At 28.1% G+C, this 23,700-nt stretch overlaps 1 protein-coding gene across 1 annotated transcript in view; it reads right to left on the bottom strand.

Annotated features, from left to right (window-relative positions):
* Window positions 1-2,056: 2,056 nt before the first annotated feature.
* LOC117177122 (odorant receptor 49a-like) overlaps window positions 2,057-23,700 on the bottom strand; it is a 27,496-nt gene continuing 5,852 nt past the window's right edge. The window contains exons 2-9 of the mRNA XM_033367617.1: window positions 19,319-19,438; window positions 19,129-19,246; window positions 16,375-16,636; window positions 15,847-15,963; window positions 5,047-5,137; window positions 4,825-4,961; window positions 2,309-2,441; window positions 2,057-2,230 (exon numbers count right to left, since the gene is read on the bottom strand). Of these exons, the coding sequence (XP_033223508.1) occupies window positions 2,180-2,230; window positions 2,309-2,441; window positions 4,825-4,961; window positions 5,047-5,137; window positions 15,847-15,963; window positions 16,375-16,636; window positions 19,129-19,246; window positions 19,319-19,438 (1,029 nt within the window). The 3' untranslated portion in view covers window positions 2,057-2,179. The remainder of the gene's footprint in view (window positions 2,231-2,308; window positions 2,442-4,824; window positions 4,962-5,046; window positions 5,138-15,846; window positions 15,964-16,374; window positions 16,637-19,128; window positions 19,247-19,318; window positions 19,439-23,700) is intronic.

Genomic DNA, 23,700 nt, shown 5'->3' with positions numbered 1-23,700 from the left:
AAGTGAACTTTTAACATAAACTTTTTCAGCAGAAGATAGAAATCAAACTATTAGAGAACTTATTTTCATTACGGTGTACTTTAAACTGCACAAACTTTAAACACAGCATCTTTTATATTGACAACATTATCTCAAAAACAATGAAAATCTCAAAAGCCGTTGGTTCTGCTCCAACGACAGTACTCAAGATTAATCTTTTCGCCAATTCTCTAAACAACCAAATTGTTTTGAAACGTCCTGAAATTTTTGAATTAATTTCCTCGCTATTTTGACATAACGCGTTTTAAAATACAAAAATAAGAGATGAAACATATAAATGCGTGTGTGCAAGTTACGAATTATAATAATATACACTTATGGGAATGATATAAAATTTCGGGGATAAACTCGAGTGCAAAGCACGAGATAGGTAATGAGAATGTATTCGTTATAGCCGAAGGAGCTTTAACAAATGAGAATTTACAATCACTAAATTACTGTTGTCGATACTTTCACCTTTAGTTTTGAAAGTCTATGCACAAAGATCGAGCGCGTAGCGAGAGGTAAATACATTATTTAGCGCGAAGCGCGAGAGCCAACATTCGCGCGCCTTAGGCGCGCTCAAACTTAATTTTTTACCGAATCAACTAAGAATTTTGTTTTGGTGCCACACTATTATTATATTTTGCAAATAAGAAGCATAACTAATTATTTAAATAATATTCATAAATAAATGCAGAGTTTGGCTTTTTTAACGAATAGAAATGAAGATATTTTTTTAATTGATAACAAATTATCTTAGAAAAAACTCATCGCAAAGATATTGGCAGTTGATTCCGTAAAAAATTGAGTCTATACGGCGAAAAAAACAAAATTTGAATTTTTTCATGAAAACTGTTTTAATAATTTATAATTTGTTCAATTTGCCAAGTAATCAAACAGTCAGCGGAAAAACATTCCCAGTACATTCCGCGAAGAAAATCTAGTCTATTCGATGAAAAATAGCCAAAGTCTGATTTTGTTTATGAAAATGGTTTAAATAATTAATTATTATTATAAATTTGCAAATGGTCATAGAAAAGAGTAGTCGAAAAGATAGTCTTAGTTAATTTTGTTGACAATTGTGCTTATTCTTTAAAAAATAGCCAAAACCTAAACTCTTTTATGCAATAAAAAAAGTCATATATTTAAATTAAATGCTTTTTAAATTTGCAAGGTGTCTTAGAAAGACTCATCGGAAAGAGAGCCTATTTCTTGAAAAGTAGCAGAAATCTTAACTTGCTTATGAAAATTGTTCAAATAATAATTAATTATATGGAATTTGCAAAGTATCATAGAAAACAGTAATCGGAAAGAAATCTTAGTGTATTTCGTAAAGAAGTTAAGCCCATTGGTTAAAAAATAGTCAAAATCTAAATTTGTTTATGGAAATTGTTTAAATAATTAACAATTCTTCGCATTTTGCAAAGCATCATGTCGAAGAGACACCACAAAGAAATTGTTAGTTTATTCTGTAAAAAATTAAGCCTACTCGTTGAAAAATAAGAAAAATCTGAATTCGTTTATAAATTTTTAAAAAATAATTAATAGTTTCAATAAATTTGCGAATTACCATAGCAAAGGGTCATCGGAAATATATTATTAGTTGATTCCGTGAAAAATTGATCCCATACTTTAAAAAAATTGCAGCTGTGAATTTTGTTTCTTAAAATTGTTTAAATGATTGCCAAAGGGCATTTGTTCGCAATTAATTGTAAACGAACATCATTTCGCTTACAATTTATACTCAATTCTTAGGTTTGGATGCGTTGAACACTGACAATCCCAAAAAAATAACTTTAATTCAAATTAGTCTGTAACGTAATAAAATTCTTTTTATAATTGTTATCACTTACCAAAAATTATTTTTGGATAACTTCAGCATAGATATAAGACCTTTTTTTGATAATTCTGAACTAAAGATAAAAACGTGTCTTATCAACAAAATATTTTAATTTTATGTTCATGTATATTTTTTATTGCAAAATATGTATTTTGTTACATAAAATGATTAGCTCTATAATGAAATGACGTCTTATCAGTTTCAGATTGTTTCTTCAAATCAAATTATAATTGATTATCTATAGCTTCGATATATCTTATTATAACGATTAAAAATAATTTCTAAACACATTTGGTGATAATCGAAGCCATACTTTCCTCATTGTAACGAAACCAGTACCGTGAAGTATGAAATTGAAGTTTTAATTACCTGGAAAAGATAAGATAGTAATCGATCAATTTATATAATTTGAAAAATTTAATTATTATAATAATAAATTATAACTACCACTCCGAAATTCTGCATAGAGTACGTATATAATTTTGCAACTATAAATTCAAATGGTTCTGAACTCCTTCTCATTAACATCAGCAACAATTTTCGGGAACGTGAAGGCAAGATGTACCAATTTGATGTGTACCTACAATTTTTTTTTAATTTTAATTTCAGGTTGATAAATTTTATTTTTGGAAAAATTTCCAGGTCTTTAAAAGTATTTCTTGGTCATACAAGTAAAAACAGTTTTTGTCAACAACAGACTTCACCCTACTGAATTCAATATTAAATTATTATTATATTAAATTATTGTTAAGATTTTGAATCGAAGTTTTTTATATTTTCAAGTAAATAGTTAAATTTTCAATAGATAGGACTAATTTTCGGTACAAAAAGATGAATTTTCAACAGAAAATTTCAATTTTTAACCAAAAAGATGACTTTGTAACAAAATAATTAAATTTTCAACTAACGAAGCTGAATTTTAAACCAATTGGTCGAATTTTTTAAACAAAAAAGACGAATGTCTTCGTAGGCAGTTGAATTTTGAATACAAAGGTTTATTTTTAACAACAAAATAAACTTCCAACCAAAAAAGTTTCTTTAAAAAAAATCACAGTTCAATTATCAACATGAAAATACCTTAATCAGCATCAAATGCAATTTTTAACTAAAAACTATGAGTTTTTAACTAAGTTATTGAATGGTTCAGCAAAAGTTGACTTTCTATTAAAACAATATAATTTCTAACCAAATAGTTTAATTTAAAAAGAAGAGATTCAACAAAAAAAAGAGTTGTATTTTCAACCAAATATTTGAATATTCAAGCCGAAAATATAATTTTCGTAGCAGACATTTGAATTATCAAACGAAAAAATTAAATTCAAAGACAAATTTCAAGCAAGAAAGATGAAATTTTAATAAAAAAATTATGATTTTTCTGCTATAAAAGATAAATTTTCAACACAGAAGATAATTTTGAAGACAATTATTCAATTAAAAAATAATTAATCTTTCAGAAAAAATAGCACTAACAATCAATTAGTTGAAATTTCAAAATAAAAAAGCCCAATTTTCAACAAAATAGTTTAATTTTTATAAAAAAGTTAACTTTTACCCAAGAATGACGACTTTCCTACCATAAGAAATGAATTTTCTAATCAAAAAGAGGAATTTTCAGAAAACCAGTTAATTTTTAAACGAAAAATGATGATTTGAAACGAATTAAATTTCTTATCAGATAGTGGAATTGTCACCAAGAAAGATGACTTTTAAAAAAAATTATTTAAATTTTTGCCAAATAGTTGAATTTACAACCAAATGATCAAATTTTCAAACAAAAAAGTTTCGAATTCAACCAGAAGGAGTTCCATTTTTAAATAAAAGAACAAATTTTCAATCCAAAGACGAATGTTTAACAAAAAAGTTGAGTTTTCATGTTAAAAAGTTGAATGGTTGAAAAAGTACTTACCTTTGAATAAAATAATTAAATTTATAACCAAATAGTTGAATTTTCAAATAAATAGTCGAATTTTCAAACAAAAAAGGTAAAAATGTAATTATAACCAAATAGTACAAAAATTTCAATTAGAAGCGAAGTATTGTCAAAAAAGTAGTTGAATTTTGTAACAAAAAAGATTCCACTTAAAAAAAAAACAGAAGGATACTCTAAAAAATATTTCAATTTTTAAGCCAAAAAGATGAATTATTTAGAAGACAGTTCAATAATCAACCAGAAATGGTGAATTTTCAACGAAGAATATTATTTTTAACACAGCAAGTGAAATTTTTAACCAAATAGGAGGATATCAAAAATAATAATTTTGAACCAAACAGTTGAATTTGCAACCAAATAGTTAAAATTTTAACCAAAAGAGCTGAATTTTGAGAATTTATTTTTAATCCAAAAGACAAATTTTTTAAAAGTCAGTTGAATTTTCAACAAAATGTTTTATTTTCATCTAAGAAAGGTCAATTTTGGATAAGAAAATTGAACTTGCCTACAATTTGAGATCAATTTTCTATCCAAACGAACGAACTTTCTAGCAAATGGTACAATTTTGCACAAAAAGGGATGACTTTTTAAAAAATGGTTTCATTGTTAACAAAGTAATTAGGTTTTCAACAATATATTCGAATGTTTAACCAAAAGGACTGAATTTTTTTACCAAAGATAGGTGAATTTTGTTTTTGGTTACTATTAATTCAGTTTGAACTTAAGGCAAAATAAGAAAAAAAGGGGGAAAAAGGAGAAGTTTCTTCAAAACAGGGAAAAAATGGAAAATTAAAAAAAAGAGAAAACTGTTGAATAGGGGAAAGAGTATGCAGTCTGTAAATAAAATGTAATATATTGAATTCTTACACAATAAATATTTTTACAGGTATTTTTTAACATTCAGTAAGTTTCAGGATGTGCTGCTGAAGAAATTAAAAATGTCCATTGTTTTATAAACATTAAGCCTACACATTTTTTGGTTTATTCCAAAATATTTTTAATTATAAAATAAAAAGAATAAATAATCACTCACACTGAATCCGAAATGTTCAGGCTGAGATCAATCATTTGCTGACATGGTATTGTTAGGAAGAAAAGATGAAACATTTGGCCAACCGTCGAAGATGCAAACCTAAATGCAACTTCCGGGTGCTCTAAGTTCATTACAGTCTGCAATTTTTTATAATAATTTTAAGAATGATTTTCCATTTCCAGTTTGAAAAATATTAAAAAATATTTTATTTTTCTGACTTACCTGGACTCCTGTTACACTTATAATCAGCATATTAAATAAAACTGTTGCCAGGAAGACGAAACTAAAGCATTTATGCATGTTCTCTAAAAAACTAATAAAAACAATAACAGATAAGAGAGAATACACTTATTAAAAAGTAATCATTAATAGATGTTTATAAGACGATATTATGTCTCTGAGATAAAAATAAATGATAAAAAGTAAAAAAAGTTTAACAAGGACATACTTCAGACCAGAAAAAAGACCTCGATGATGTTAGAAACATCTTACCTTGTCAACGTTTCGAGAGACAAATGCTCTCCTGAATATATAACCAAAATACTAAGTTGGAAATCCAAAGTAGACACTATAGTTTTTGATTTTGTAAATTTCACCATTTTTGAAAATAGAGAAGTTCATCAGTAAAATCTTAAGGAGACATTACAAAATTATTTAATAAAATAGGCGTAAAAAGAAGTTTACCATCGATGTTAACGATGGTAACGATGTTAACGGAAATATTGCCCTGTTTCCTCTTTTAAAATTAAATTTTTTCACATCTATTTTGTTAAATAATTCCTTAATTTGACGTTTTTATTTTACTTATAGATTTCACCATATTTGAGCCACATGAAATTTATAATAACAAAAACAATAGTGATTTTTACAGAACTAATTCGACAGAAGAATTCTAACCCTCTCGACGTACACTGGTGTGAATCTGCACTAACAAAATGTTCGAGTTGCTGGCATTTTCCGCTTTCACTTTTCCGAGGTATACCCCCACTAAGAAAAATATGCGGTACCTCTCTACAGAACATTTCTGTTCGTCCGCATGTGTACTGAAACGTCAAGAAGTTATACGGAGTTTTTTCTATTAAATAAATATCTGAGTTTCGAAGAACATGTTTTTTTGACTCATATTTATTTTCGATTTACGATTGGACCGTAAGCAGTTTTTGCAAAAATAGTATAATTTCAATTTTTATGGAATGTGCAATAACTTTCGAAGTAATCAACCTTTTTCAACGTTCGTGGGCTCCTTTTAAGTCTATTTTTGCAACATATCGTAGCAGATTAAGAGCATGAATCTTAAAAAATTGCTCATCACATTATAAAAACTGGAAGTTTTAATAAAAAGCTGGAAAAATTGCAATATTCTTTGTGGTAAAAAAAATACTTTTGTAAAATATATGAAACAGATAATCACAAATTTTTCATAAAAGTCCCCAACAATATGTATATATTAAATTTTTCTTTATTTGCTGACAGATAAAATGTTTTCAAATTCTTCATAAGGTGCCCGAACTCCATGCGTAGAATGTGTGATGACCATCGTGCACTTGTATGCATTGAATGCGAGTGTTTTGCCGTGAACTAAGTATTTTCTTGTATTTTTTAAGTGTTGACATAATTTTCATGATAAATAAATGGCCTTATGGTGTTTTCAAGTTATTTAATAAATTTACTCTTACTTGTCCACTATGAAAGCACGAAATTCCCTCTTTGGAAATATATATTGACTTCGGGGGCTTTGGAAAAGTACTTAGTATAATTATATTACTTTTATATATTTTTCTTCTTAAAACACAATGGTTTATCTAATAAAATCGCGTTGGTTTTGTTGAATTTGATTAAAATGCAAAAATACGATATTTCAAAAGAAAACATCATTTTTTCTTGAACATACTTTGTTTAAAACAATTTTTTTATATCATAATGTATTTTTTGTTAATTTCAATTGTAGCATTGTATTCTACGGAAAATTTTACATCAAAAGCACATGTCTTTCGATACGTTTTGAACATTTCTTCATCTTTAAATCAGCTACTGAAATCACGAAATCCCAATTTGCACCTGTGTACGTACATGGGTGCTGGAATGAAGTGTACGGTAAGAGGGTTTAGAGTGTAACATCTATTAACTTCGACATAATGTCTTTTTACTAGAAATAAGGAACTAATTTTTTGTATTTGGATTTTTAAATTGAAATTTTTTACTTTGGATTTTCGTTTCATGATGTGGAGAGCATCTGTAATTTGAAACGGCGACATGAAACGATCTTTTTAATTTCATAGAGGTATTTTTTCGTGTCTGAAGTATGCCACTATGTTATACCTTTCACATTTTTTGTAATGGAAATAATAAATATTCAATTTTTTTCAGGAAATATTAACAGGTCTCATAGTCCCTATGGGACGAAATATAGGAACTAAAGTATAACAAATTCAGGATAAATTCATTACTTCAAAACAATTCAAGCTAAATTCAAAAGAATTCAAATGTAATGGTCAAATTTGATAAATTAAAAAAATTCTATTGGTTTTCATAAAATTGGAAGGAATTTAAAGGAATTTAAGGTAAACGATAATTACTCGATAAAAATCACCAAAATTCAAGGCGATTTAAAAATATCGAATTGAAAAAAATTTCAAAATATCAACAATCTTGATTGAATTCAGTAACTTTGAAATGAAGTTATAAGATTGCAGGGGAATGTAAAAGAATCTGATGAAATGTTAAAGAATTCAAGGTGAGGTTAAAAGACTTTAGGATCAATTAAATAAAAACATTTAAACAGTCCAAAAACCATTGATTTAATTAGAATTTAGTAAATTTAGTAGAATTCCAGTGAATCAACTAAATTCAAGAAAATTCCAAAGAATTAATAAGAATTCAGGGTGAATTCCAAATCGATTCAAATCTTTGAAATCATACTAATTTCTAGTAAAAAAGTGACTAATGACTACAAAAAAATTCAAGTCAAATTCAAAAGAATTTTAATGAATTGAATTAATCAAGTGATTTCAAAACAATTAAAAATGTAAAAAAAGATTCAATTGAGTTAGATTAAAATCAGCTAACAAAATTAAAGAGAATTTAAAGGAATTCGATTAAATTACTAAGAATTTAAAATTAAATAAAAATACTTCAGGATCAATTATATACGAATTTAAAGAATTAAAAAGATTAATTAAATTAAATAAAATTGAGTAAATTTAGGAGAATTAAATTAAATTAAAAAAATGCAAGGAAATTCCAAAGAACTGAATAGGATTCAGGGAAATTAATAAGAATTCAGGGTGAATTACAAAAAATAATGTCAAATTTCTTAAAATCTTCAAAACCCTACTAAGTTTTTATCATAAATGTGACTAATCACTACGAAAAAAATTCAAATGAATTGAAATGCATCAGAAGAAAATTTTAAATCATAAAGATGTGTTTATTTCAGTAAAATTTAAGTGATATAAATTTAGAGAAATTTAAGTGAATCCCGTGTAGAAATTCAAATGGGGAACTAGTATGGTTCCCGACCATTTGACCCCACTTAAAGTCGGGGGCTAGTCGGGTCATCTGACTAGCCCCCGACCAGTAGCGTCACGGTAGATTAGTCGGGGGCTAGTCAGGTGACTCGACCTATCCTAGTCGAGGCCTGATAAAGTACTAGTAGGGGTCATATGATAAAACATCCGTGTGGAATATTAGCGAAACTCCCCAAAAATTGTAGAACATTCTCTAAAAGTTTGTCAAAATACTGATTATTTACGGAAATCTCCATAAAATTTTTTGAAATATTTAAAAGTGCTAAAATTTACCCAAGATTTAGTGGGGAACATATCCTATGCTTAAAAATACATAAATTTATGTAACTAAGATTACGTAAAATTTGTGGAATATTAAATTAAAAAAAAACTTTAGCTGGGACGCAACAACGGAAGAGTTTCGCTCTGTAGGAACAGCCATGTTGGTCATAGTAGTCTCTGCTCCAGGTAATGCAGGCTGGGTCGACTCCCATGGGCGCGTTTGACCACTTATAGCGTTACTAGTGCAATCTACAAGGAGGTGACAAACTAAAGCGTATCCATGCGTTTGTACACGTTAATGTGTATATTATTTGAATGGCTTGAATAAATTAAAAATGGAGAAAATAAGCGAATTAATTCAAAATTACACAAATTTTAGACGAAAAATGTGTAATTACTGTTTCCTGTACAATTTGTCGGCATAAATTTGTACACTTTTGCAATAATTCTACAATAAATGAAGAATTACATATTACATGAAATGTAAACTTTTTGCAACATTTTATTTGTTTGCATTTTATTAGAGAAGCGAAATCAGTGATATCCTGGCACAGTACAAACATTTCAATTTACTTTAACTTTGTTTATTTTTCAATGTCCTGATTTCACTGAGTTCACTTCATTCGGTGAGACACAACTTTTTGGAACCTAGCGAAATTTGAAGTTCGTTGACGAAACCATAACCTCAACGAACACTAGAATGGCGGCGCCAAGATATTCTAAGAAAATATTACCCTCACTTATGCCCCAAGTGTAGAGCCATCTACAAGGAGGTGGATAACTACAAAAGTATATGTGATCACACGCGCCCATGGGATTCGACCCAGCCTGAGGTAATGATGCTTCGTTACGTGCGGACTGCTGTTTTAAATACTCAACGCGTCATTTCTGTTGCGCGAGAGGCGGCACGTCGCGTATACTGCTCTTCACTGATTAATCAAAAACTTTTCCTCTTTCCAATTTCAACTACCTGAAGGATTAGACTTTATTTACATATGGCAAAACTTTCAGATCAATTAAAAAATAAGCATCTATACAAATTTAGAGTCTTATGACTTGCAGCGGACCTTTTACCAACATCTATATGTATCTTTTCCAATATGGATTTTCTTAAAATTCCATACAAAGGTATTTATAAATATTCCTAGAAATTCGCAATTTTCTAAAAAATACTACAAATCAATAAGATTACGTCTTTTTGTATATTTTAATCGTTGTTTTGATAAAAAGTTGATTTTCGTACAAAATTATTAACTTAATAATTATTTATTAAAAATGTTTAAAATGAGCCCTTGCCCAACCACCGATCAGGCCCCGGCTTAAATTTTGACAATAAAAAGTCCAACTAGTCCCTGACTAGTCCCCGGCTGGGTACTCTGTCAAAATTAATAACCCGACTAGCCCCCCATTAGTGCCCGACTTGTAATAGGGCCAAATGGGGTTATTTTCTCACGGGATATAAAATAATTTGATGAAATAATTAAGAATTAAAGGCGAGAATAAAAGATTTCAGGATAACTTAATACAAAACTTTCAAAAATTAAAAAAAAATCACTGAATTAGGTAGATTAGAGCAAGTCCCGTGTGAAAATAACCCTATTTGGCCCTATTACAAGTCGGGCACTAACCGGGGGCTAGTCGGGTTATTAATTTTGGCTGAGTACCCAATCGGTGCCTAGTCTGGGACTAATTGGACTTTTTGTTGTCAGAATTTCAGTCGGTGGTTGATCAAGAGCTGGTCGGGCCTTTTTTTCACTATTTTCCGCGCGGATAATATTCAAGCTCTGGTCGGGAATTGGTGAGGCTCTGGTCGGTTTATTCTTATGTTTGAGTTTTCGGCGAGGTCTTATCAAATGAGGTAATATTTAAAAAAGCGTAATGATTTTTTTATTCTAAAACACTAAGAATATATTAAACAATAATTTTGTATAGTTTTTTTAGGGAAAGATTTATTGATGTTAAAGTCATCTCAAACATTTTTAATAAATAATTATTAAGTTAATAATTTTGTACGAAAATTAACTTTTTATAAAAACAGCGATCAAAATCTACAAAAAGTCGTAATCTTATTTTTTGTAGTATTTTTTAGAAAATTGTGAATTTTGTAGGAAAATTTATCAATACCTTTGTATGGAATTTTAAGAAAATCCATACTGGAAAAGATACATATAGATACATGACTAGCCCCCGACTAATCTACCGTGGCGGTACTGGTCGGGGACTAGTCAGATGACCTGACTAGTCCTTGACTTTAAGTGGGGTTAAATGGTCGGGAACCAGACTACTATCTGCGAGAAAACTATAAGCATTTGCTTTGAAGCTTAACAACTCAGTCAAAAAAATGCTAGCGCAATTTTGGGGTACATTTAAGAAAAGTCAAGTTGAGAAATTAAAAAAATAATAAAAATTGTTGCTGAAAAGTACAAAAATGTGCAACTGTATTATCTTAAGTTTTAATACAGATATTGAAGCGATTCAAACTGCAAAATGTAACTGCAACACAGAAAGCAGGGGGGACCGTTTTTGTTTACCGCCGACCACTGGTCCCTTTCTTCGACCTGTGTGCAGGTGCTATCCAAGCATTCAGAACCAGGGGTTGAAGAATGGCACCAGCAGTCGGCAGTAAAACAAAAAAAGGGCCCCCCTGATTTCTGTCACTTGTTTTCGAACAAAAAAAATGCCTAAAAATATCGCAATTTTCACAAAAAAGAGGACTAACACATCCTTCCGGGTGATAGAAAATAAATACAGAGCCTATCCATTACAGTTTGCATTTTGAATCGCTTTAATATCTGTATTAGAACTGAAGATAATATAGTTGCACATTTTTGTACTTTTATTCCACAATTTTAATTATTTTTTTAATTTCTCAACTGCAACTAGTTCACAACAGTTTTCCTCATACTCATGCGTTTTTTTTTAAATTTTCCCATCGCCACTTGTATAACAAATAATGCTTTTAACTTGACTGTTCTTAAATGTACCCGAAAATCCGGACTTTTTTTACATTTTTCAGTCTGCTAAGCAGAAAATTTTTTTTACATAAACGTCTTCAAGCTCATTAACATAGAATACTTTCAGCTTTTAAATGACTGTTTTTTTGTTGTGCTAGCTTTTTTTTTGACTAAGTTGTTAAGCTTCAAAGGCAGATGCCTATAGTTTTCTCGCCGATAGTAGTTCCCCATTTGAATTTCTACACGGGATGTAGAAGAATTCAAGTTTATTCAAAAATGTCTAAAATCCTGAAAAGTTGATGAGAATACTATGGGAGCTTTAAAATCGCTTAAAATAATTAAAATCAAATAAAAAGCTATTGAAAATGCCTCAAAAATGTTTGAAACACACTGAAGTCTTATACATTTTTTCAAATTACTGAAATATATTAAACATTTTTCGGAATCTTTAAAAATATCCTGAAATATTTCAAAAGAATTCAAGATAATTTAGATTTAGGTACAGACCTGAATTGAGTAGTGATTAACCCATGAGTTAATTTATTGAAAGAAAAGTGACATTATTCACTGATACATAATGGGCTGCATATTAGGGCGGTCCAAGATTTTTTTTCTTCAAATTTTCATGCTTATCGCCTAGAAATTTGTTCGACACCACCAAAAAGAAGTAAAAGTGGAAAAAGTAGAAACAGAATTTATAGTCAGACCAGGGTGCACCAAAGCCCTAAAACATGCGCATATACAAATTAGAGGTCCACGCTGGGTCTTTTTCGAATTTCAGTGCATGTAACGCTCGAATTTGTTCGAATCCATACAAGAAAGAAATGCTTTTTTTTTCTTTGAAGAAAAATAATATTCAGATCTTCAGGAAGCCCCAGGAACACGTATTTTCCATAAGAAAAAATATGTTTTTGTAAATTCAATTCAGAATCATCAAAATCAACTGAATTCAGTTCAAACTTAAAATTTCTCTTCATAAATAGCCACAGAGTGTAAATATACTTTCACTTTTTAAATTTAACACCCATAAGCTTATTTGATAGGGATCCAAAAAATCCCATAAGTCAAAAATTGGGTTTTCGCGAGTTTTTGGCGCCAATTATGGTTTTTTTGCGGATTTTTAAATAAAAATCGTTTCTTATATATAAAATACTATTTTATGCTTAAAAGTAGATGTTTAAATACATTTTTTAAACAATTTATTATTATTTTAAGCAAATATCTCTTAAGATAGAGATATAGACTCGCGTTTTTAAAAAAATTCGCAATTTTTGTCTAATCTTTAATTAGAATAAGATAATACCTAATTAATTTTAAAAAGAATAATTATTTTAATAATTCACTATTATTTTTAATAATTTTCTTTTAGAATAATACTAGAAAATTGCAGTTTTTTCACAAATTTTCTACTTTTTGTCCAATTTCCAATTAAAATAAGTTAAATAATTAATTAAAGTTAACAAAATTATTTTTTTAAACGATTTATTACTATTGTTATTGATAATCAATTTGCATACTGCTAGAAATTTGCGATTTTGTCTGAAATTTAAAACTATTTGTCTACTCTCTACTTCGGATGTGTCAATAATTATTAACTAATTATTAATTAAAATTAATTCAGTTAGTCCAAAATAATCATTCGAACAAATTAGTATTCTTTATGACTATCTTGTCCTTTACTAATGCTAAAAAGTTGCAGTTTCTTCTAAAATGTTTCAGTTTTTACCGCACTTTTTACTTAGTAAACTAATAAATAATGCAAGTTATCGAACATAGGTGTTCAAAAAATTTTATATTGTTCATAACTAGTTTTTCTTATATAAGTGTTAAAAAGTTAGAATTTCTTCTGAACTTTTAACATTTTCGTCTACATTTTATTTAGTAAGTTAATAAATAATGCAAGTTAACAAACAAGCTTATTTAAACAAATAATTATTGTTTTCAACTATCTTCTCTTAGAGTAATGCTAGAAAGCTGCTTTTCTTTCAATCTTTAGTTTTTTGACTTTTTAATTATGAGCAAATAATAAGTGACCCTCAATAAGAATTATTTTTCAAGTGTATTCTGTTCCGTTAAGTGAATTATTCTTGCTTTTTTCTCAATATTAAAAAAATAACAATTTGAACAAAAAAGCTATCTTACAGAAGGGACAAAAACAAACCAGGAAATAATTAGGAGTAGGAGCAAGGAATGGGTCTGTAAATGATTTGTAACAGTTCTGTTTTAAATTTCAAAAAGAAGTTTATTATAAACCGAAAAAATTGGAATTGAACATATTTTGATAACAGCCTTTTTTCTCCAGCCAAAAATTTCTTGAAAAAAAAAGATCGTTTAAAATATATTTCAGAAACAACTGCAACTGTTTACCATTTAGGAAAGAGAATATGATTAGCAATAATAATGAATTGTTTAAAAAATTATTTTTGTAAACTTGAATTAAGTATTACTTCACTTTAATTAAAGAGTGAATAAAAAGTTTAAAAGATTAGAAAAAAACGCAAGTATCTGGTATTGATGCAGAAAATGATAGCTATACGTAATAATAATTTCTTTCAACAGATAATATCATGAAAAATGATAATAAACTATTTAAACAATTACTCTTCTAAACATTATTGTACAGTACCTCATTCTAATTGAAAATTTCACAAAAAGTAGAAAATTAAAAAAAAAAACACGAATTTCTATTTCATTTCTACGCTAAAATTGCTATACAAAAATTGTTTAAACAATTTAAGTACACATCTAATTATCAGTATTATGAGAATTGGAATTCAAAATTAAACTCAAAATAATCATAATAAGCCCCAAAAACTAACAAAATAAAACAGATTTATGAGGGTGATATTAAAAAAGGAATATTTTATTCGTATCGAGTTTTAACTTGAGTAAGCTAATATTGACGATTCAGAAATTTTTTTAAGCAACGAAATGAATTTATTTTTCTGTGAATTAAAACAAATTTCCGGGTGATATGCATGAAAATTTAAAAAAATTCCAATGACAGAATCCATTTCAAATCAGGCAGGGCCCTGCATTTGAAATCGCAGAAACTCTCGAGGGTGAAATATGTAATTTTTTAGAGCGTATTTGAATTTTTTGCTTTATTTTTTAATAAACCCGATCTTTTTTAACCTTTATAACTTTCAGGCTAATTGAGATATTTATTATTTTCAGTTTTCATTCTAATAGCGTTTATCATCTTTCTACAAAAATCCGGCAGAAAATTAAAAAAAGTGGTACAATTAACAAAATGGCAGCGGTTTTTTTGAAAAAATTAAAGATAGATATTCTAAAAAAAAACACCTTTAAATGTTTTTTCAATTTTTTTTAACTTGTTCTTTGGTAATGAAGATAGCTGGCAAGTTTGATGCTTGATAAATAAATGTTTTAGTCTAAAGAATGCTTTTTGTTACAAACGAATTTTCTGCTTTTTCTTGAAAACAATGAAAGATATGGAAAAATGTGAAGATAAAAGTTTTCAGGTATAAAAAATATCTGTTTTTCTTTTGCAATATTTTCAGTTAACGAAAAAATTCAAGAACCACATTTTTAGTGGGAAAAAATTCTCCCGACCTCAAGAATGGTTTAGCCCACTTTAAATTTTTAAAACATGGAAAAAGTATAACCTCGGTGAAACAACACCTTTTTTATTTTTCGTAAACTGAAAAATATCGCAAAAGAACAAGAGACATTTTTCGTAGAACTGTTTTAGACCTGCAAACTTTTATTGTAACATTTTTTCGCAACTTTGATTGTGTCCAAGAAAAAGGAAAAAATTCGTTTGTAACAAAAAAGAATTCTTCTCACTACAAAATTTATGTATCAAGCATCAAACTTACAAGAAATCTTTATTATCAAAAAACAAATTCAAATAAAATTGCCAAAAAAGTTAAAGGTGGGTTTTTTAACAAAATATATTAAAATTTTTTTTATAAACACCGCTGCCATTTTGTTAATCTTACAACTTTCTTAAGTTTCCGGCGGATTTTTATAGGAAGAGAATGAACACTATTAGAATGAAAAAGAAAATAATAAATATCTTAATTAGCCTAAAAAAACAAGATATTTCGCCCTCGAGAGATTCTGCGATTTCAAATGTAGGGCCTTGCATGATTTCAAATGGATTCGGTCAAATGCATTTTTGAAACACCCTTTTTCACACAGGTACTTTTTCATAAAGATACAATCTTGGAAATAGGGTACTTTAGGGACCTCAGCTGAATATAGAATACCAGAGGGAATATAGCATCAATCTTTAAAGTCTGTATTATACTTACACTATCAGTTCCTGGTGCTGTTTAATGCAAAAGATAATTTTATTATCAATTTTCGTTTGATAATTATTGTCACGTTCCATTGAAAGATTTTCGTTGATGAGATTTTTCAGCTTGAATCTGTGAATAATGTAAATCTTAAAATGTAAATCAAGTTATTTTCAGAATTCCTAAAGATTAAACCAAATATCCAAACATTAAATTTGGACAATCACTATAAAATGTTCCTATAGCGGTTTGAAAAAAAATTTCTGAAAAAGAAAAGAAAATAATTCTTAAAAAAAATTGATCATTATCAAATCACAATAAAAAAACATTTGTAAGAAATATTTTCCAAAGTTTCGACACTCATACAGCATCCTTATAATGGTAAAAAAAAATGATAAAAAAAAGTCAGGTAGGCAGGACCAGCAACGGAACCACGATGATCTCTCCCAGACACCCGAGAATCAATCCAAATCAGTCTTTAGAATACTTCATTTTTTATTTTTGTTTACTTTTTTTTTAAATTTAATAAATTTTTATCTTTACCCCATTGCTGCAAGAACTCCACAGACATGTTGAGTACAGGCCATGAACATCATATCTCCATTAAGAAGAAGTATAAAATTGATGAAACTGAAAAAGTAACTATGGAGAAAAATTGGGATGTAATATTCCTCAACGTCAATTCCATATTCAGTATAATAAATATACTCTTTAGGCCTGGAATCGTTTAACGGTCTTACCCAATTTAAAAATTGTGGCAAACCTGGTACGGCCATAAAACACGCCAACACACCCATTAGAGTTACTGAAAAAAACGATAAAAATCACAGATGAGTAAAAAATTTAAATAATATTAAAAATTTAAACATATAGTTCCAGGTAACACAGTGATAAAGCTGATCCAAAATACCTTCAGTGACATTTACCTCACGTCAGAGGAAACAAATTCTTTTCAGAAAAATACCATAATTTTTTAGATTTCTAACAGTAATCCGTTTCTTGATTATTAGGTCACATTTGTGTAAACTCTTATGGTTTTTTTGAGCATATATTAGACGTAAATTCATAAACTTTTATTTAATTTTATAATTTAATACCTTAAGAGAGTTAAATTATTATTTATATGATTCAAGTTGTCCAGTTTCGAATTTTTATTTTAAAAAATACGTGAGGAATGCGTGAAGTTTTCCTTTTTGAGGGGGGAAATAATTTTTAACCTTTAAGAGTCCCTCCTCCATGACATTTATTGAGGCTGCTGTTGTAAGTTGGTGAGTTATATCAATTGGAAACTGATAGGCATTCCACGAGACCGCACGGCCACTGTAGCGTCAGAATTTTATATTTTCGTTTCGATTTTTTCAAGATATTCAAAACGCAAAATGAACGGAACGCGGCTGTCCCAGGAAATTTTTACATTCCAATTACTTTTTTTTTGAGCAATAATAGTGCCTTTCCTTACTGGCGTTTAAGAATATTAATAGCAAAAGTTAATTGCATAAATAATTTTCCTATTTATTCGCATATCTATTTATATAACCGTATAATAGATAAAAAACATCTTTATTTATATAATTAGATATAAATATATACAGCGGCCTGTGAGACCTCAGGTTCATGTTAGTGCAAAAATAAAATCACCTACATACTTGAAGGTTAATACAAAATAAAAATTTCGAAATACTATTTATATTCTAAATTTATATGTTTATTTGTTTTTAAGACTACATAAATATAATATTCTTAAAATTATTCAGAAAATTCCAAAACATTTTTGAATATTTCAGATATGTCAAATCAAAACTTAAACAAAAATATTAATTTTTAACCAAATGATTGATTTCTGCAAAAAAATCTTGAATAAAAAATGTAACAGTTGATATCTCAATCAAAAAGTATTTTTATCTGAAATGAAAAGTTCATCCAAAATGACGAATTGTCAACAAAATATTCCTATCAAAATTTATGAATTTTCAACTAAAACAGATTAGTTTTTAAATAAAACATTGCATTTCAAAGGAAAACATTTTTCAAGGAAAAATAAGTTTCAATGCAAAATGAAAATATTAATAACTATTTATTTTTTAATTTTACTTATTGTTAGGATTACCTATAATTTTTCTAGGTTTCTTAAGGAAATTCAAAAAGATTAAAAAATGTAAGGTTTGTCGAAAATTTATCTAAAAATTTTAGAAGAAAGTTTTTTATTCAACAGGATTAAAATTTTTTTAGAAAACAATTAAATCAGTTCCAAAGATATTTAGGATATGAAAAAGTTTAAAAGAAATTTAGAAATATTTGATGATATTTTTCCAAATTAATTTCCAAAATAAAAGACAATTTGCAATTTTCCTAGACATATTAAGAAAATTATATTATTCTGTAAAAACTTTCTAAATTCTTAGAAACCGTCAATTTTTTTTCAAAGTTTTCAAAATATACATTTTGCTGAAAATCATTTTAAAAGAAAAACTATTCTTATATCTTTTGAAAACTTATTAATACTTATAAACTTACTCGAATTCTTCGTATGATCTTGTTATATTTGCTTGAAAAATTAAAAAATTTTAAAAAAGCTTCTTACTTTGAAATCTTCTAGAATCTATATTTTGTTTTAATTTTGTTGAAATATTCTCAAGAATTAAATTATTTGTGAATATACTACAAACTTCCAAAACTTAAAAATATCTTTTGAAAGCTTTCCTAAAACCTTTTAAAATCCTGCAAAATAAAAAAAGACCTTAGAATCATTTAGATTATTTTTCGAAATTTTTCAAAATGTTTAAATCTTAAAATTAACCTTTAAAAATAAAAACTAAATCAGTAAAGATTTTTTCAAAACTATTTTTGATGGTGCTGGTAAGTCATTTTCAGAGGTTGTGCTACCTGGGGGATGATTTCAAAAAAGTTTACAACTTAAAGTCCCAATCCTTTACCAATTTTCTAAAAATAATAACTTTTAAAAAATGTAGGTCAGTAAAGTATCTATATATTAGCAACATTCAGAAAAATTAAAAATTTCAGATGATTTTGTTTAGAAATAAAAAATAATGCAAAATTTCTTGTCGAATGTCTTGTCACCCAAACTAATAATTTAAAACGATGAATTACAAAAAAATATGAGCAGCATTTTGTAATATTTTAAACCTCTTCCACCATTCTTAATTTAAAACAAATTATAGATGGTTTGAAATTCTTTTTCTTTGGTTTCAAATATTTCAAAATCTAAAACGGTTAACTTTTTTTTAATTACCCATATAATTTTATTCTTGTACACTAAGTTTTTAAAATCATATTTACCAAAGTACGCCACTCTGAATTTTTTTCCCGCCTCGGCGTAGTTTTTCAAAATTCTAAATTCCGGTTCTGTTGACCAGATTATCCAGTCTTTCTCAATTTTTTCTAGTAACATTTTCAGCTGACATCAATGATTATATAAAGATGTTTATTAAAATAGTTATTCAAATTATTATAAATAATTATTTCTTACCTCATTAGCATTTATTATAAAATTAAAAAACATTATATTGCCGAATGTTAAAATAACTATGGGTGGGAAGCACTCAAACAGCAAATTAATATCACCAACAGCTTTGAACAGACCAATCCACTAGGATTGTATGATATAAAGCAATTAGTAGGGTTGTATAAGATTAAAAAACAAATTTTACTAAGGTTATTAAAGCGTGCTTGCACTGGACTGTTCTTTATTGTTTATTACTTTGCAATAGATTTAAATATTTTAAATTCTCAATTAAAAAAGTACTGATCCTTTTGATCAATAAATAAATTTTATTCTATTAAAAAAAACATACAATAGAACCTCGCTTATCAGAGCTATTGTAGACCGGCCCCAATTTGTCTAATCGGGAAACTTAGATAAAAAAGAATTGTAAATAAAAAGAAAGTCTTAGTTTATTCAATTTTTTTCAATCTAAAGAAGATAGTATTAGAGTGTGAAGCAACAAAGAAGTTAAGGAAGAAAAGGAAAGAAGTGGATGAGATGAGGAATGTAAAGAGAAGAAGGAAGTGAGAAAGGAATTGAGAAAACAGTAGTGAAGAGAGAGGGGGGGGGGGGTAAACCAAGATACTGAGATGGTAGAATAGAAGAAAACATTTTATGGATTTGCTAGGAGGATTAGAGAGGAAAGTTAAAAAAAGAGGAATACATAAAAGGGTAAGTGATATGGAAGAAGACATAAGAACAGAAGAAACAGTCAAGGGTTTAGAAATAATGAAAGGTGGAAAGAAATGGGCATCGATAATGTGTATTACAGTATAGAGAGGAGAGGTCACAGTAATGGAAAGGTGGACTTGTGGTATCAATAGTGAATAAGGGCAAATGGGGGGGGGGGATATTATAGAGACGCTGATGCCGACATTATATAAAGATGTTCTAGCGGAGAAGCCGTAGAAAGAAGTTTAGGGATATGAGTAGTGCTCCCCAGAGAGTATTAAGGATAGTGGAAGGTCCCATAAAAGCGCATTGTATTTTTCCGTACACGAGTTTCAGCGCTCCTACAGTTTCGAGGAAGGAACTAAGCCTGGAGGCCGTAAAATTTAAATTCAAACAGTATTTAAACATTTTAAATTACTTGATGAACTACTATGTAAAGAAGGTTATAATAATAGATCATTTATTTTTACAAAAATGCTTGTTTTATTTCTCAAAAAGAACTAATACAAACGTATAAAAATGGTAGAAGTCTATATCATGAAGCATACAGTTATACGTTTAAAATTCTCACCACTTATTAATAACCTTAGAACTTTTTTGCATTCCAATTTCACTCCTGAACACGATTACGATTAATTATTTCATGCTGGAGCGGTTAAAATTATACTGTCACCACTTGGAACCTTTTCGCTCTCTTCGCTGTCAGTGCTTTTCCTTCCCGAGTGCCTGCGGTTTTAAAATTTAATTCACATTAAATTCACGTTTTTGAGTAACATTATACGTAATTTTTGCTACTTATTGTTAAAATTGATTCGTTTTCTTGTAAATTTTTGTATCAGGTTTGTGAGTGCCCTTCATATTGTTTCTAAAAGAAAAATTATATTCGCTATTATTGTACTTACGTTGTCGGGTTCGCTACTGGAATTCCAAAAAATGAACATCGTTTATATTTTATTGTACTCTTGTTGCAACCACTAACACTACATTAATGTTACATTTTTATTTAAAACTATTACGATAAAACTGGTATATGTTACAGGCAATGTATATAATCCAGGAATTATTTATAATCCCTAGGCATTATATATAATACGTGGCTATTTCAGACGAAGTATCTAATTGAATATTTATTATATACAGTGCCTAGGCATTATATATAATCCACAGGAATTATATATAATGCCCGGCAAAATATAGTTAAAGTATGATATAATCTTGACTTTGAATATAATAATGCTTTTAAAGAAGGGCCTGATAAATTGGCGAACAATTATAGAATTCAACAAAGGATTACTAGCTGTTTATAAAAACATGACCATTTATTATTTGATTAAAATGTTAACTTTTTTAATTTAGGAGTGTCATTTTCGTAGGACTTTTAGATTTATAAAAAAAGGTATTATATCAGTGCAAGAATAGGATAGTCCAAATGTATATCTGTTAGTCTCGACACAGTTTTTGAAACTAATTTCGCTTAAATTCAAAATTTAAATTTTATTAAATTGTTAGTGCAATAACATATATTCATTACCTGAGTTAGGTCTGACATTAATTAGAATGCCTGAGCAATTTGTGAACTGAGGAATTCCATATCAAATCATGAAGTTTTATACGAATGTCCTATAAGAAAAAATACATTTTTGTTAATTTTATTCAGAATTGTTGATATAATGTGCAGCAAGTCTAACTTTCACATTTTTCTAATAAATTAGTCATAAAATAAATATTGAAACTTACTTTTTAAATATCACCCTCAAAGGTATGTTTTCAATGGTCTCAATAAAACCTTATAAGTGAAAAATCTATTTTTACGAGTTTTTGCTGCTAATTATGATTATTTTGCAGTATTTCAAATACAAATTTTTAATAATTCTACTCTCTATTAATAATTAGATGTTTGCATAAATTTTTTAAACAATGTATCATTGTTTTTAGAATTTTTCTTTTAGTATAGAGTTAGGAAGCCGCGGTTTTCCCGAAATTTTGAACTTTTTATAAAACTTTCAGTTACAGCGAACTAATCATGGATTAAGTTTAAGATAAATAATTGTTCAAGCAATTTATTAATATTTTTCACAATATTCGCTTAGAATACTGCTGAAAAGTTGCAGTTTTTTCTATAATTTTACACTTTTTATACACTTTTTAATTTGTGTGTGATAATGATGGATGTAATTTAACAAACATAATTGTCCATGCAAATTATTATTTTATTATAACTGCCTTTTTTATTTATGCTAGATAGTTGTGTTTTTAAAATACTATTAACTTTTTGTCCATTTTTCACATTTTTATTAATTATTACCTCACTCTAAGTACAAAGTGGACTATAAGTTGTAAATTTCAGAAAAAACTGCAACTGTATAGCATTACCATAGGAAAAGATAGTTATAAATAATAATAATAATTTATTTAAACAATTAGGTTTGTTATTTCGCATCCATTATTATCTCACAATATTTGCGAAAAGTTCCTCTATCTAAGATCTAATTGAAACCTTGAAAGTAAGCTTAAAAATTTGAAAAAACCGACTGCCGAACTCTGTTCTAAATGAAAATTCCTAACAAAAATAATAAATTGTATAAATAGTTTATATAAACATCTCCTTACCACTAGAAACTAGCATTTGATGAATTATATATAATTTATATTTCAAAAACCGTACAAAATCATAATTAGCGCGAAAAAGCCGCAAAACCCAATTTTCTAATATGGGATTTTTTGAGACCCTATAAAATAGACTTCTGCGGATGATATTTAAAAAATCAGTTTTGATTTTTATTCGAATAAATAAAAAATAGAAGAGAACAAATTTCTAATGCATTTCTAATTATTTCTCAGAAACTAAGAGAGACCCCTTTTTATATTTGAAAGGTTTATGGGTTTTTTTTAAAGGTTTTTATTAAACTATCTGTTACCAAAATTTTAAAGAAAATTAAAAGTGGATTAAAAAAAATTGAATTCAAGCATTTGTTTTTAAAAAATCTAAAAATGTATTAAAATTTCCGTTCAACAAATACTTTTTTTTAAGTGCGTCTTATTATTAATAATAAAAGAGACATTCTCATGGCCTTAAGATTACCAAAATAATGAAAGCTTAAAAAAAGCAGAAATTTCTCAAATGAAAAATATTTATTATACACTTTGCCTGGCCTATTCTGGACATTATATATAATGCTTAGGCAATGGGCATAAGAAAGAGTAATGCACTCTTTTCCTGGGCTCTGTTGGGCATTATTCCTCAACTGCCCCAACTCAAAAAGTCATGTTTTTCGATTGTCTCTAAATTCTGGGAATATGTTCGCCTACCCAACAGTAGTTAATCCACAAACTTATAGACCAGGATTACCAACCCTCCCCAAATGAGGGGGGTTGAATTTTCAACCCCAATGCCTGCAGGGGTAGTTTTAAACGCCTTTGACTTCCTTTCGAATTACGCGATTTAAAATTTTTATGAGGGTTTTGGAAAGTGCTTTTTACACGCTTTCATCCTATTTTATTATTTATAACAAAAAAATTGTTTAAATAATTTTTTCAATAAATCAATTGTTTATTAACTTTTTTCGCAATTTAGGCATCTACGATTTTTTTAAAAATAGTCTCAAAAGAAAGCTTGACTTTTTTACTATGAAAAATGTCTAATAAGAAAATGGACAAATTAAAATTCATTGAGTTACAGAGCCGGTTGTAGAGGG

Source organism: Belonocnema kinseyi, chromosome 7, assembly GCF_010883055.1.
Source record: "Belonocnema kinseyi isolate 2016_QV_RU_SX_M_011 chromosome 7, B_treatae_v1, whole genome shotgun sequence".
Lineage (NCBI taxonomy): Eukaryota > Metazoa > Arthropoda > Insecta > Hymenoptera > Cynipidae > Belonocnema > Belonocnema kinseyi.
The sequence above is the reverse complement of the archived record's forward strand: the minus strand, read 5'-3'. Positions and strand labels throughout refer to the sequence as shown.